This window comes from Homarus americanus, unplaced genomic scaffold (genome assembly GCF_018991925.1).
Source record: "Homarus americanus isolate GMGI-L3 unplaced genomic scaffold, GMGI_Hamer_2.0 scaffold25827, whole genome shotgun sequence".
NCBI classification, from domain to species: domain Eukaryota; kingdom Metazoa; phylum Arthropoda; class Malacostraca; order Decapoda; family Nephropidae; genus Homarus; species Homarus americanus.
The window spans coordinates 4,042,216-4,056,861 of NW_024738300.1; the positions used below are offsets into that span (position 1 = coordinate 4,042,216).

At 49.2% G+C, this 14,646-nt stretch overlaps 1 protein-coding gene across 1 annotated transcript in view; it reads right to left on the reverse strand.

Annotated features, from left to right (window-relative positions):
- Nucleotides 1–14,646, reverse strand: part of LOC121873797 — a 75,281-nt gene that overhangs the window by 14,201 nt on the left and 46,434 nt on the right. Inside the window, exons 5-6 of the mRNA XM_042377500.1 lie at nt 2,784–2,921; nt 2,314–2,479 (exon numbers count right to left, since the gene is read on the reverse strand). Coding sequence (XP_042233434.1) covers nt 2,314–2,479; nt 2,784–2,921 — 304 coding nt within the window. The remainder of the gene's footprint in view (nt 1–2,313; nt 2,480–2,783; nt 2,922–14,646) is intronic.

Consider the following 14,646-nt stretch of genomic DNA (forward strand, 5'->3'; position numbering starts at 1 on the left):
CAACAAACCTCACAGTGTAGGCAGGTTGTTTCTTACTTACTTCAAGGATGTAAGCATTGACATAAATAAAACATAATTTACAATACAACAATCTCTCTCTCTCTCTCTCTCTCTCTCTATATATATATATATATATATATATATATATATATATATATATATATATATATATATATATATATATATATATATATATATATATATACAGTATATATGTATAAAACAAAGAAATATCTGTGTGTTTGTGTGTGTGTGTGTCCGCACGAGAATCTTGGAAACTACTTTACCGATCTGTAGTGATAATGGATGGTGTTATATGTAGTGATGATGGATGGTGTTATATGTAGCGATGATGGATGATGATGTTATATGTAGTGTTGATGGATGTTGTTACATGTAGTGATGATGGGTGGTGTTATATGTAGTGATGATGGATGGTGTTAAATGTATTGATGATGGGTGGTGTTATATGTAATGATGATGAATGATGTTATATGTAGTGATGATGGATGATGTTATATGTAGTGATGATGGATGTTATTATATGTAGTGATGATAGGTGGTGATATATGTAGTGATGATGGATGGTGTTATATGTAGTGATGATGGATGGTGTTATATGTAGTGATGATTGAAGATGTTATATGTAGTGATGATGGGTGGTGTTATATGTAGTGATGATTAGACAATAAAAAAATAACAGTTTAGTGCTAAAAAAATATACTTTCTGCACCCTTGTAATGAAAAACATGGTGGAACTTACATACACCGTCAATGAACTATTGATGGAAGAAGAAGTTTTGGGGACTGAACAGTGAGACAATGTGGAGCTTCCCGAAGGGTGGCGTCCTACCGTGGCCTAGCGAATGGGCTGCCCGGCTGTTTGTGGGTGGGTTTGTTTGTTTGCTTGTTTGCACGAGAATCTCGGAAACTGCTTTACCTATCTGTAGTGATGATGGATGGTGTTATATGTAGTGATGATGGATGGTGATTATATGTAGTGATGATCAATAATGTTATATGTAGTGATGATGGATGGTGTTATATGTAGTGATGATGGATGATGTTATATGTAGTGATGATGGATGGTGTTATATGCAGTGATGGTGGATGGTGTTATATGTAGTGATGATGGATGATGTTATATGTAGTGATGATGGGTGGTGTTATATGTAGTGAGGATGGATGGTGTTATATGTAGTGATGGATGATGTTATATGTAGTGATGATGGATGTTGTTATATGTAGTGATGATGGATGGTGTTATATGTAGTGATGATGGATGATGTTATATGGAGTGATGATGGATGTTGTTATATGTAGTGATGATGGGTGGTGTTATATGTAATGATGATGGATGATGTTATATGTAGTGATGATGGATGATATTATATGTAGTGATGATGGGTGGTGTTATATGTAGTGATGATGGGTGGTGTTATATGTAGTGATGATGGATGATGTTATATGTAGTGATGATGGATGGTGTTATATGTAGTGATGATTAAACAATAAAATAATAACAGTTTAATGCTAAAAAAATATACTTTGCTGTATCGTTGTAGTGGAACTTACATACACCATTAATGAAATATTGATAGAAGAAGTTTTGGGGAATGAACAGTGAGACAATTTAGAGCTTCCCGGAGGGTGGCGTCCTACGGTGGCCTCGCGTATAAGCCGCCCTGACCAAACTTGGCATGGATAGCAAGTGTTTCCTTGCTTCTTTCATGGACAGTTCTTTGTTGGATGCTCCAGACTGGGAACTGGCAAATATCTGTGCATACTTGCTGCTAATGGCATAACCAAAAATGTGGTCTACCCTAATGCACTACAGTGAGAAAATGTGGAGCCTCCCAGAGGGTGGCGTCCTACCGTGTGTGTCTGCACGAGAATATCGGAAACTACTTTACCGATCTGTAGTGATGATGGATGGTGCTATATGTAGTGATAATGGATGATGTTATATGTAGTGATGATGGGTGGTGTTATATGTAGTGATGATTAGACAATAAAATAATAACAGTTTAATGCTAAAAAAATATACTTTGCTGTACCGTTGTAGTGAAAAACATGGTGGAACTTACATATACCGTTAATGAACTATTGATGGAAGAAGAAGTTTTGGGAACTGAACCGTGAGACAATGTGGAGCCTCAGTGGCGATTCTGCTGGTGTACTATGTAACCTACAACAATACATATCACAAACATAATACAAACATAGCATAACACATGTAAGATGAAAAATAATAAACATAATGAGTAACTCGTTCCTTGAACGAGCTGACTACCTAGTTCCCATCACACTCACCTGAAGTTAAGTTTCACTGCAAGAGTGTTGAGAATTCTGAGGTCGATCGAGTCCCTGAGAGTAACTATAGTTTCAGGTTCGTCTGTGATAGGCTTGTAGTCCACGAAGGGGAAGAACGGCCGAGAGGTTATTAAGAACTTACGATCTTTCATGTCCTGGAAGTGTTCTGTATAGGAAACTGTAATTAGCCAATGTATTGATTCTCTTTTCTGAAAATACCTGATCACGATGCCAATCTCTTATCCAAGAACAGATCAAATGACTTAAAAGAAAGTTTATAATGATTATTAATTCATATGATAAATTAAACAAAATATTTTGTTCTCTGATGGCAAGAATTATCGTGCAGAGAGAGAGAGAGAGAGAGAGAGAGGGTGTGCGTGTGTTTCAGTATAGAAGAAATATATACATATGAGTTACCTTTTCTCACCATTACAAAATTTCGTCATGTAAGTTATGTAAACTATTACCGTGCTCATAAAGGATGTTACCACTCAGCTCGACGATTGAGTTTAAATTTTCTTGCAGGATTAGTTGGACGTCTGCCTTCCCGTTGTTGCTGTACAGACATCGCCGGTACACCCACACACGCTCACTCACTACTGCCCCTGCAGTAAAATACAGGTGGTGTAAAGAAACCAAGAAGACAGCAGGTGCTTTGGAGTCTAACGTTTCGACCACAGATGGTTTTTTAAAACGAGTAAATTACAAAAGAAACTCAGAACTTTGCCTTCTGATTTGTCCTTTTGCATAGATAACTGCTTCTCCTTTACTAACTTTATATGTTATATTGGCTATAAATGCAAATCCATCTTTATTGTTGATAATTTTGTATGTACAAATATCTGCCAGTTTGGCAAGTGACCAAATTGATCAATGTGGACAACCAATGAGGTGGAATGCCTATGCGCTCATAGATTATTCTTATGCTCAACTACACACCTCTCCACCCCACATCCACTTTCAGCAATGCAGGAAGCTAAACAGCTGTTACAAGGAATTTGGCAAATTACACTGAGCTTACTTATATCACTCATAACACCCATTTGTTTATCTTCATATTTTTTTACAATTTCTTCCATTTTTGTGCTAGAAGCCTTTACTGTATGCATTCCGGCCAGTGACATAGTCTGTATGTATATAATGTATGTTGTATGTATACTATGTATGTACTCCATTTATATACATTACTTATTTAGCTAGCAGCGTGTAGTAATGTATTTTTCAAGTCACCACATGCTTAAATAATGTGCATGGCGACATCTGGAAGCTGCTAATGTACCACTTGCCACATGTCGCCTGAGAGGTCAGGTGACCCATAGAGAGAGGTCAGTTGACCCATAGAGAGTGTTGGGAACCACCGTCTTGTGTTGCACCTCTGTATAATTCCAGCAAATAGAACCTACAAAACCTCTACAGGTGTTTGTGTTCGCTCCTGTAGTTAGAACTGAGTACCCAGAACATGTACATGGCGCAGTGAGTTAATTGATTGGATCAGTATAAGTGCTAGTGTGTAAAGTCAGTAGCAAGACTGGCTCACAGGAACTCCCACGCTTCGGCCAATGGACCCACCCCGCCCGCTCCGGCAACCGTCTCCACCTCCCCCAAGAACTTGCTTTGAATTTATAGCAAGTTGCAGAAGTGTCAGTGACAGCAAGTTTCTGTGAAGTGAAATAAGTGCCTTGTGTGTGTAGTGCTTAAGTGTGACCTTGTTCTAAAGGATTCCCCAAGGTGGAAGGCTTGTGTGGGGCATTTGTGAGGAGCAGTGTCAGTGCACCCTTCTCCGGCTGTGTCTCCAGGGTAACTGCCTCACAGCACGCTCGCCCGCCTCTGCACCCCCCCCCCGCCTCCCTCGCCTCCCCCGCCTCCCGCGCGCCTCCACACACCACCTCGCACACACACACACACACACACTCTCACGAACACAGATTGCAGTCATTTCTTTATATATATTTTATATATAATCTACTTATCTGTGTATTCAATTAATTTTTTTGTCTCAGACGGATGACTCAGACGGATGACAGCTCTACAGAGATGGATGACCAATCGGAAAGAGACGCCCCAGCTTCTCCCACCACATCTCGCATCCCTTCACCTCGATATTCAGCCTTGTTTCCAGAGGTAATTGCTTTAATGAAGTTTATGAGGGAGGAAAGGCGTGAGGACGAAGCTAGAAGACGTGTTGAGGACGAAAAAAAGGAGATTAGAAGATAGTGAACGGTTTAAATATTTGATATCTCGCCTCACTGCTAACCAAGCCCCCGGTTCTCCTACCGCTTCTGTACCGAATAGTTCAGGTACCTCGTCAACGCCTGCTTTACGCCCTTCAGCCCCACCCAAAGCGGCTGCCCAACCCCCACCCATCTTGAAGCCTGATGTGACTTTCCAGACTTTTCGTGAATGACGGCGACGGTGGACTGATTATGCTACAATGGTGGATCTCTAGAGCTTGCGACAGCCAAAACAATTCATTCAGCTACGTATGTGCCTGTCTTTGGAAACGCAGAGTGTCTTGGAACATGGAGATGTTCGGGGTACTTGGTTCTAACTACAGGGGCGAACATAAACACCTGTGGAGTTCTGTAGGTTCTTATTAACGGAAATATACAAGGTGCGCTTACAAGCGCGGGTAGTCCTTACACTCCTATTGGGGTCAATTGACCTCTCTCTGACCTCTCAGGCGACATGTGGTAAGTGGTACATTAGCAGCTTCCAGATGCTGCCAGGCACATTTATCTAAGCGTGTGGTGACATGAAACAGGGCATTGCCACACGCTACTGACCAGAGAAGTAATGTGTATATATAGAATACATACATGGTATACATACAACATACTTAATATACATACACCTCCCCTATACGCTCATAGCAAAGTCTTGAGCGGACCTTTTCCTGTGGGTCCGTTCTGAGCATCGAGGGGCTTAATCACTGGGGAGGATATGGGACTCAACACTGGTGGCGGGGTCAGCGGAAGGCGTTGTTAAGGGGCGGAGAAAACGGCGGTTCCTCCACCACACACGACCACTGGGTAACCGCACCTGGTAGTCCCGTGACCTACCGAGACCCATGACTACGCCCACTTTGTCCCAACGTAGGGAGGTCGGGTCCTGAACACGGACTTGGGTGCCGACGCTCAACCTGGGGAGAGAACGAGCGTGGTCGTTGTAGCGGGCGACAACGTCTTGAACACGTTCGGCGGCTCGGCGAACACAATCCTCTGTCTTGGCCTGCCATTCCTTGGAGAAGGATTGAGGGTGAGCAGGGACACAAGAACGAAGACCTGGGCAGGGGAGCGTCCGGTGTAGTTAGGTGTGTTGTGGAGTACAAGAAGACCCCAGTCGAAGGTCTCGCAGTCAATATTCCCAGAAGGGGCCACCTTAAGGATGAGGTGCTTCAGGGATTTGACAGCAGCCTCAGCGTGGCCGTTGGACTGCGGGTAATGGGGCGATGACAACACATGCCGGACTCCCCATCGGTCGAGGAACACAGCAAAGTCCCGGCTTGTGAACTGAGGCCCTCCGTCAGTTCGCAGGCGCACAGGAACGCCCACGTCACGGAAGTAGTGGCGGAACTTGCTGATGGTGGCGGCAGATGTCGTATCATTACCGCACTTGATGACAACCGGCCAACCAGAGAGACGGTCGACGATGACAAGGAAAGACTTTCCTGACACACAGAAAAAGTCGGCCGACACAGACTCAAAGGCCCCACTTCTCACATCGCTCCTGAACCAAGAAGACCTCTCAACAAGACCTCCTGCTGGACCCGGAACTGTGAAGACCGCCCTCTCCCTTGTACCATTGTTGGCCATCTTCCCGGACCGGACCACCCACGACCGTCATCGTCCACAACAACTCACGAGCGTTCTCGGTTTATCGAGCATTAGCTTGCCCTCCCCACTGGTGGTGTGAGTGACCCACACTCCAGCTGGAGAGCAGTTATAGCGCGATATTCCCGGCGTGGTTTGAGCTCTTTTCCTTCTACTACTATTTTTCCTTTTTCGCTCTGGCCTAGGGACCTGCACCCTCAAAAGTGTATTCGTCCTGCGGTCCCCCCTGTAACTGTTCACCTCCCTCCCAGGAGATTGTGAACACGAAAGGGGGTTGGAGCAAAACCCATCCCAGCCGAGTCTTTCCAGGAAAACCGTGATCGTGCGGGTCCACCTGGAAAGAGGGTAGCAATCCTTATCCTTCCCAAATAGGCACACTTAGCTCACGTCTATAAGTGAGCAGTCACATACACTAGGAAGTAGGCTTCCCCAACGGGGCTCCGGGAGAGAAGCTCAGGAACCACTCTACGACCACCAGCCAGTGGGGAGTGCTGTAATTCCTCTGCATTTTACTCAACCGGAATAGGTAGGATCTAAAAAAAAAAAAATAAAAAAAAAAAAATAAATAACCCAGGTTATGGAGCGCGTACGCCCTCCTAACCGCGACCCCCGCCTGAACCGCCAACCTGACGACCCGAACTACGACAGGCTTCGCACAGAGAAAGCAGACCAGTTACGCGCCTTCAATGAAGCCCTGAAAAGTAGGAACACTGCCACCACCTCCAACAACTCCACCACCACTGCTACCGCCACTGAGGACAACTGGACGAAGGTAGAAAACAAGAAACGCCGACGTGCTTTTTCGGGAAACGAATGCCGTCAAGCAGCCCCAAAGGCACCCATCACCACCACCAGCTCACCTCCAACGACACTGCCAAAATTCCGGATCACGAAAACGGACGCAAAAACAACATATGCCGCCGTCACAGAGATTGAAAAGCTAAATCCACTGGCCAAATTCTCAGTGCGGCCCAACCTAAAGGGGGAGATGATTATTCACCCCAAAGACAAGGACTCTGCCACCACCCTCGACACTTACCTGCAAAACACCACCACCGTTGCATCAACAAAGCTGGACCCCGCCCAGAAACTGATGAAGTCGGTAGTCCTCCGGTACCCAAAGGAACTACCTCTCGAACCCCTGGAGAACCACCCGAAGATCTTAAAAGCCGAGAGATGCTCTCCCCTGTCCGACAAGACGGCCGCCACGAAACAAGTGCTCATAACGCACTACGGCTCACCCCCCAGCACCATAGACCTCAAAACCTGGGGGATCTACGAAGTGAGGCCCTTCGTCCCAGAGCCCCTGCGGTGCTTCAGATGCCAGAAATACGGACACCATCAGACAAGGTGCACGTACAAGGAAATCTGCGCAGTCTGCGCACAGAAGCACGGCACACACTCCTGCCTCACCAAGTTGAAAAATGGGGAAAAAATTGCCCCCAAGTGTGCCAACTGCGGGGGCAAACACCACGCCTGGAATCCTGGATGCTCCGAGAGAACAAAGAGGGTCCAGGCAAACCGACCAGCAGCAAGACCGGCCCCCACCGCCTACACACCAGCCCCACCAAGTACCTTCGTGTGGGGAACCCAAAGGCCCAAACAACAAAGCCAACCTCCTCAGCCAGTCAACACCCAAAGTGCAGCCCAGTTTCCTGGCCTCACTACGGCCACACCTCAGCCACCCAAGCAGCAGACAACGACAACCACGAGAAAGGCAAAAGAAGCACACACCAAGGCACCAGAAGGAATGATGCACGTATCAGACCTAGCCAAGGTACTGACAACCTTCGCGGAGGGCTTAGCCGGACTACTGGGCCACAAGATCGAACCCACACAGCTCCAAATACTCATGGGGAGCGTCCTCGGGCAAGTCGCCACAGCTCCAGCCAACTCAGTGGAGGAAGCCACGCCGGTCCTCACACGAGTGACAGCCGAGGTACACTCTACACCGAAGAAGGCCACCAGAGAACCCAAGATACCGACAGCTCCCAGAAAGAAACTGGACGTTTCAACTCCCCTGAACCGAACCACGGCCCAGAAGGCAAAAACCACAGAACACGAAGACATGGACCTGATCCAGTTGGAATCGAACTTGGACATCTCCATCGAGGACCACCAGAAGTCCCCGATGAAACAGTGGTGGAAAACGTCAGCACCCTGAACATCCTAACATGGAATGCTCAGGGCATCAAAAACAAGAAACACCTCCTACAAGAAGCAGCAGCCAAGGACAAGCTTGACATCATACTGCTACAAGAAACACTTCTACAAGAACACCACTGTTTCAAATTCAGCGGTTACAAGACATACAGGAGGCATTTCACGCAGGCGTCAACAAGAGGATGTATGATCTTGGTCAAGTCAAGCATACCCTCCGCCGATGTCACGCAGCAATTTCCATGTGGGGAAAACATCGAGACACAGGCCGTCAAAGTAACCCTCCAAGAACGGGAATTAGCTGTTCACAACATCTACAAGAACCCAAGGGGCTCACTGGAGGTTACTCAATTATTTGCTTCGGCCGCTGACCACGCCACACTCATAGGAGGGGATTTCAACGCACATCATCCCTTCCTAAGCTCGGCAAGCCCCACAAATGAAGACGGCCTACACCTATACACCACCTTTCAAGATACACCCGAGATCTGCCTCCTGAACACCGGAGAGCCCACCCACACTAGGGGAGGAAGGCTAGATCTAACCTTCGTCTCCAGTGCACTACAGCCTTCGGCCTCCTGGCAGATACACCCCACGCTGACCAGCGACCACTTCGCCACCCTAACAACGCTGAAGGTGAACAAACTCCCCACTCCACCCCCCCCGAGATGGAGATACAATACCCAAAAGGCAGACTGGGGACTCTTTAAGAAACACCTGGCTAAGTGGCGCGAAAAATCACAGCCGGCCGGTGCAGCACCCGTGGATGAGACAACCCTCCACCACCAATTGGTCGAGGCGTTTCACCAAGCGGCAGAAGAGACTATCCCAAAAACAAAACCCACATCAAGACAGTACAATGATTACTGGTACTACTGTCCCAGGGTGAAAGAACTCAACCACAGAGTGAACATGGCCCGAAGAAACTACAGGAGACATCCCACGGAAACAAACAGACATCTCCTGCAAGTCATAGTTAAGGATACCAGGGAAGAGAAGGAAGAAATAAAAAACGTAAGCTGGCTCAAGTGGTGCTCCGAACTGAACGAGCACACCTCCTTTGGCAAGATGTGGGCCCAGATCCGAAGGGCATCTGGGAAGGCAACACCACCACCACCAACCCATCCCAACCCAGAAGAGGAAGCCGAGAGACTTGCAAAACTGTTCTCTGACCGAGCAGCAACGAAAAACCTCCCGAGACAGGCGGAGGAGACACAACGGCGTCTGCGACAGGTCAGACTCCAGATGATCGAAGAGGCCTGCAACAGTGAAGATGACACTGACAGACCATTCAACCAGCAAGAACTCCAGAAGTCGCTAAAACGAAGCAAGGACACAGCTCCAGGGGCCGACAGAATAACCTACTCCATGCTTTCTCATGCCGGTACAGCCGGACACGAGGCTCTGCTGCAAGCCATCAATGCTTCGTGGATAGCACAAAGACTCCCACCGGAATGGAAGAAGGCAGATATACAGCCCATTCCGAAGCCCAGAGAACCAGACAAACCGAGGCCCATCTCCCTTCTCAGCTGCATAGCGAAGACGGGAGAAAGAATGGCTCTCAACCGACTCAAGTGGAAAGTAGGCAGCCCACACCCTCACATCTTTGCTTACACCGAGAACACCGGCACAGGCAACAACATCGCCGAGATACTCAGCACAGTGGACAACAAACCAGCTCTGGTGGTCTTCCTCGACCTGGAGAAAGCCTTCGAACTAGCAAATCCATTGGCCATTACAACTACGCTCGCTAAAAAAGGCGTCAAAGGAAGGTTGCTGGGGTGGATCCAGAACTACCTCACACAGAGAGAAGCACGAGTACGCTTTCAGGGAGCAACCTCAAGCTACAGGGTCCATGAAAACGGAACCCCACAAGGAGGCATCCTCAGTCCAATGCTGTTCAATGTCCTGATGGAAAATCTAGTCAAACTTCCTTTCAGACAAACAGCCAAGCTCCTATGCTATGCAGACGACTTACAGCTTATAGTAAGAGGATCGAACAGACTAGCCAACACGCAACACGCACTCCAACTTATAGAAGAGGAGTGCAACAGACTTGGACTCAAGATAAATCCAGCCAAGTCGAAAGCGATGGCCATCTGCACAGACACACCAGACAAGATGCTCTCCATACAAAACACGCCGGTAGTCTGGACCAACACCCACCAGTGTCTTGGAATCTGGTTTGACCAGAAACTCACCTTCAAGCCGCAACTCGAATATCTCAGGCACAGGACGAAGAGCAGACACAATATAATGAGGTCGCTCACCAGCAAATCCGCAGGAGCAAACCTTCACGTGCTCAAAGCCTACTACAAGGCGGCCATCAGATCGCTGGTAGATTACAGTGCTCCAGCACTCATTGGACTGAGAGAAGACCAAATAGCTAAGCTAGAAGTCATCCAAAACAATGCTCTCAGGACCATGCTCGGAGCACCCATGTGGACCAGAATTTGCAATCTGCAAATGGAAACCGAACTACCACCCCTGGCAGTACGAGTCAAGCAGGTGACAGCCGGTCTCCTCGCCAAAATCTGTAGAGCAGACAAGCCCACAGTTGCCAAGATTCGAATCAGTGCCTCCCTCCACCTCGACCACAGAGTGCGAGGGGCCACCTGGTCGCACGAGGCAAGCGAGGTCATCCGACACCTGCAAGCAGAAACACTCGTCAAGAACAACCAAGACACACGAGACAATGGTTACGCTGTCCCTCCACCATGGAGCCTTCCACCAGCCACACTCAAATTTACCGACCTAGGCGATAGTAAAGCCAACCTCCAGAAGGAGGACCTCAAAAAAATAACTCTCGAAGCCATAGCCACCGAGACACCGGCTGATGCAGCATCATACTTCACAGACGGCTCGGTGGACCCAAAACATCATAGATCCGGAGCGGCCTTCTACACCCAAGGTCAGACCCTCCAATGGAGACTTTCCAATGACTGCTCCACCCTACAAACAGAACTGGTAGCAATCTCAAAGGCCCTACAACACGCTGCAACACAACACAACAAGCCCATCATAATTCACACGGACTCGAAATCGGCCATGCAGGCGCTGCAACACAGTCAACCAAGAGACAACGTCCACATCATCACCTCGATCCTCGCACAGCTACAGGAATTCCAAAGCCAAAACCGACCAGTCGTCTTACACTGGATTCCCAGTCATGTAGGGATCGGAGGAAACGACGTGGCAGACGAAGCAGCCAAGGCAGCTACACGTTCTAGTAGCGTACACATCCAAGTTCCAGCAAGTGTGCAACAGATCAAGAATCACCTCAGAAAGACTACCAAGCTCCACATCAAAAAAAGCTTCCTTCATGCACTCAACGCTGGTTCCCAATCAGCCAAATGGTACCTGGCGGCCACAAAAGGGGAACCACCTTTCGCTGATAAGAAAACTCCAAGACAAACCCAAGTCAGTCTTCATCGACTACGACTAGGGTACAAGTGTTCCTGGCAGATGATCGGAAATGACGTCATGGAATGCACCTACTGTCAGGAGCCAGCAGCCAACCCACTTGAACACTATCACCTCGATTGCGAGGTCACACAAAGCCTCCGAAACAGAACTCAAATCTCCCAAGAAACACACACAACACCAGCGGCCACTCTAACCCAGAAAGGCCCGCCACAGACCCACATTCACACCTCCGGGTCATCACACGTACCCACCACCCAGATAACCCAGAAAAGCATCCTCTCCCCTTAAGTGCGGACCCCCAGTTTCAGGCGCGCCACTCAGCTGACACGTCCAAGAGTGGGGCTGGTGGTGGCGTCCACTGATCGAGGTCCGCTCACTTTTGCAACCTGCAGTATCCTCCAATCTGCGGGTGGGACACCTCAATCCCAATCCGGTCTGGCTGCTCCTGGAGCTCAGCCGGAACCGCAAACGGGCCGCCTATAGGCAAAGGTCCGTGTCGGACTGATCCGACAATCTCCTTTCTTTCTTAACAACAACAGACTCAAAAGGGGCGGGTGGGGTTGTCGTCATATGAAGGGTTCCTGCTGCTGGCTGGGTTGTAATACTTGGCAGGGCTCACGCACGAACAGCGTGGAATGTCGGAGTTGATGCCGGGCCCAGAACACGGTCTGTCGTGTGCGTCGTTTGGTGGCCTCAGCTCCACGGTGACTGTCGTGAAGGCGAGCCAAGACGTGGGGACGTGATGCAGCAAGGACAACTACGTGCTCCGTACAGAACAAGGTCTCCGTCGCAGTAGCGTTCATCATAGAGTTTCCAATACGGGAGCAGGGTGTTGTGAAGGTTGTAGCGGTTTGCTGAGGGAATCCATTCTCACATACTCGACGAGTCGGACGTAGGAAGAGGTCATCTCAGGCCGTTGTTCGAGGTCCTCCATTGCCTTGTCGTCATCTGGTGACAGATCGAACGAAGGATTGGACGGCGTGTAGGGTGACCACAGTCCTGACCCAGAAGAGTGAGGTCGACGTCGAGCACATGGTCTTCTGGAGTAGGGCGGCTGACAGGAGAGCAGGATAAGGTATCAGGATGCAGAGCTCTACCAGCACACGCGCCACGCACTGTGGTGCAAAACTACTCTTTCCAGACGCTGGGCGAGAATTTCTCAACGGCGTCCAGCGTGTGGTGGTTGAGATCGGGACAACCGGGCGATGTGTGATCGGTCACTAGTGAAAGTGTTGCAGGCCTATGAAATTAAAACCTGCGCGGACATCGCCCAAACCACAGCCAACAGCTCCAACTCAATAGTGGCGTAGCCAATCTCGGTGTCAGAGAAACGCGAGCCACACTGGACGAGCCGGAACACCACTTTTCACTATGATCCTTACAGCGGGCGTATCCCGCTGGCACAAGCGTGAGGGCATCTGTCTGCAGAACCGTCGGCAAGGCTGGGTCAAACGTGGCGAGGACAGGTGGATTGGTGGGGAGCCTGTTTCGCGCTGGAAGAGCCTTGTCGTTGTCGGGGTCCCCAGGAATGTCTCTTGGGGAAACCATCGGGGGCGAGTGTTTGGGCAGCTGCGGAGATGTCCGGCGGAAACTCTGCTGAGTGGTTGACGAGACCGATGAAGGACCTCAAGTCCGGTGAGGTTGGCAGGGGAGTCGGGGAAATCCGTGATGGCGCGGACCTTCTCAGGTCGCTGCAATACCATTTCCTGAGAGGGTGTACCCACAAAAGTCCACTGAAGAGCTGGCCGTTTCGACTTGCCAGCATTTGGGGTGATGCCGTGCTTCGGCACCTGTTGAGTACCTCGTAGATACGGCAGGGTGATCCGTATGATACTCATTGTACTGCAGATATGTCGTCGACCACTTTCACGCAGTTTGCCGGACAGCAGAGCCATATCACCTCGAGGCGAAAGCATCTCCTGTAGCGGCGAATCATGAGGGCCACGGCAATAACTGTAACGTCCATGCTGTGTAATGAAAGTTGTAAGTGGTCGGTCTTCTTCAACAAGCTCTATCTGCCAGTATCCACACAGGGCGTCCATCTCGTCGTGAAGAAAGCGCGCCTTCGGGTTCACACTGCGTATAGCTGCAAGGGCGTGGGAGAAGGGTGCGCAGGACGAAGACACCGGCTGTTGGGCTTGCGGAGAGGTCCGGTGGTGATCAGGCACACCTTTGGGTTTTCGACGACTGCCATAGGGTGACACCATGGAGACGGGTCATCACCGGTTGGTGCAATAATTTTTTAGGCGACCATGAGTCAGCTCGTTTTGACCGCCTCGCGGAAGGCCAGGAGGACCAGTCGGGGATGTAAAATAGCGAAAGAGCTTCGCGCGTCGTCCCTCAGAGTGGATCCTCATCGAGGAACCTACCATCTTCTTGAGAAGCGGATTCCCAGAACGGACTTGGTCACCAGAACGTCGCTGAATTCCTTCAGGAAGTGCTTCCGAGCATCCGGGGAGAGGTGTCTGGTAGAGGTAGGGGTAGGGCGACAGCAGAATTAGTTGCTGCTCCGTTCATTGCACCCTGTTGGCGTGTTTTACCCTCGAGAATAGGTTTGGGGAAGCCCTGGGGAGATGGCCAACTCTTGATGACAATATCATGGGACCTTAAGGAATCTGGACACCGTTATGCACATCAATCCAGGCTTGACGCGACCTGTTACTTAAGGTGACTTGTGCTTGGAGTGAAGACCTGGGGCTGGGGCCATCTGTGAACCATCTGCCGTGAAGCGGAGATCATGAGTGGCGGTCTAGATCACTTGGAGAGAGCCCCAAGCATTGCACCGTCACTGAGGACCGATGACTGTAGTATCAGCGCCGGTGTCGGGCAGCATGTGAAGACGGGATGACACTGCCGTAGGTCGTGACGCTGATGTGCTGGGAAATTTGGTACTGAGACGCGGTTTACATTCCTA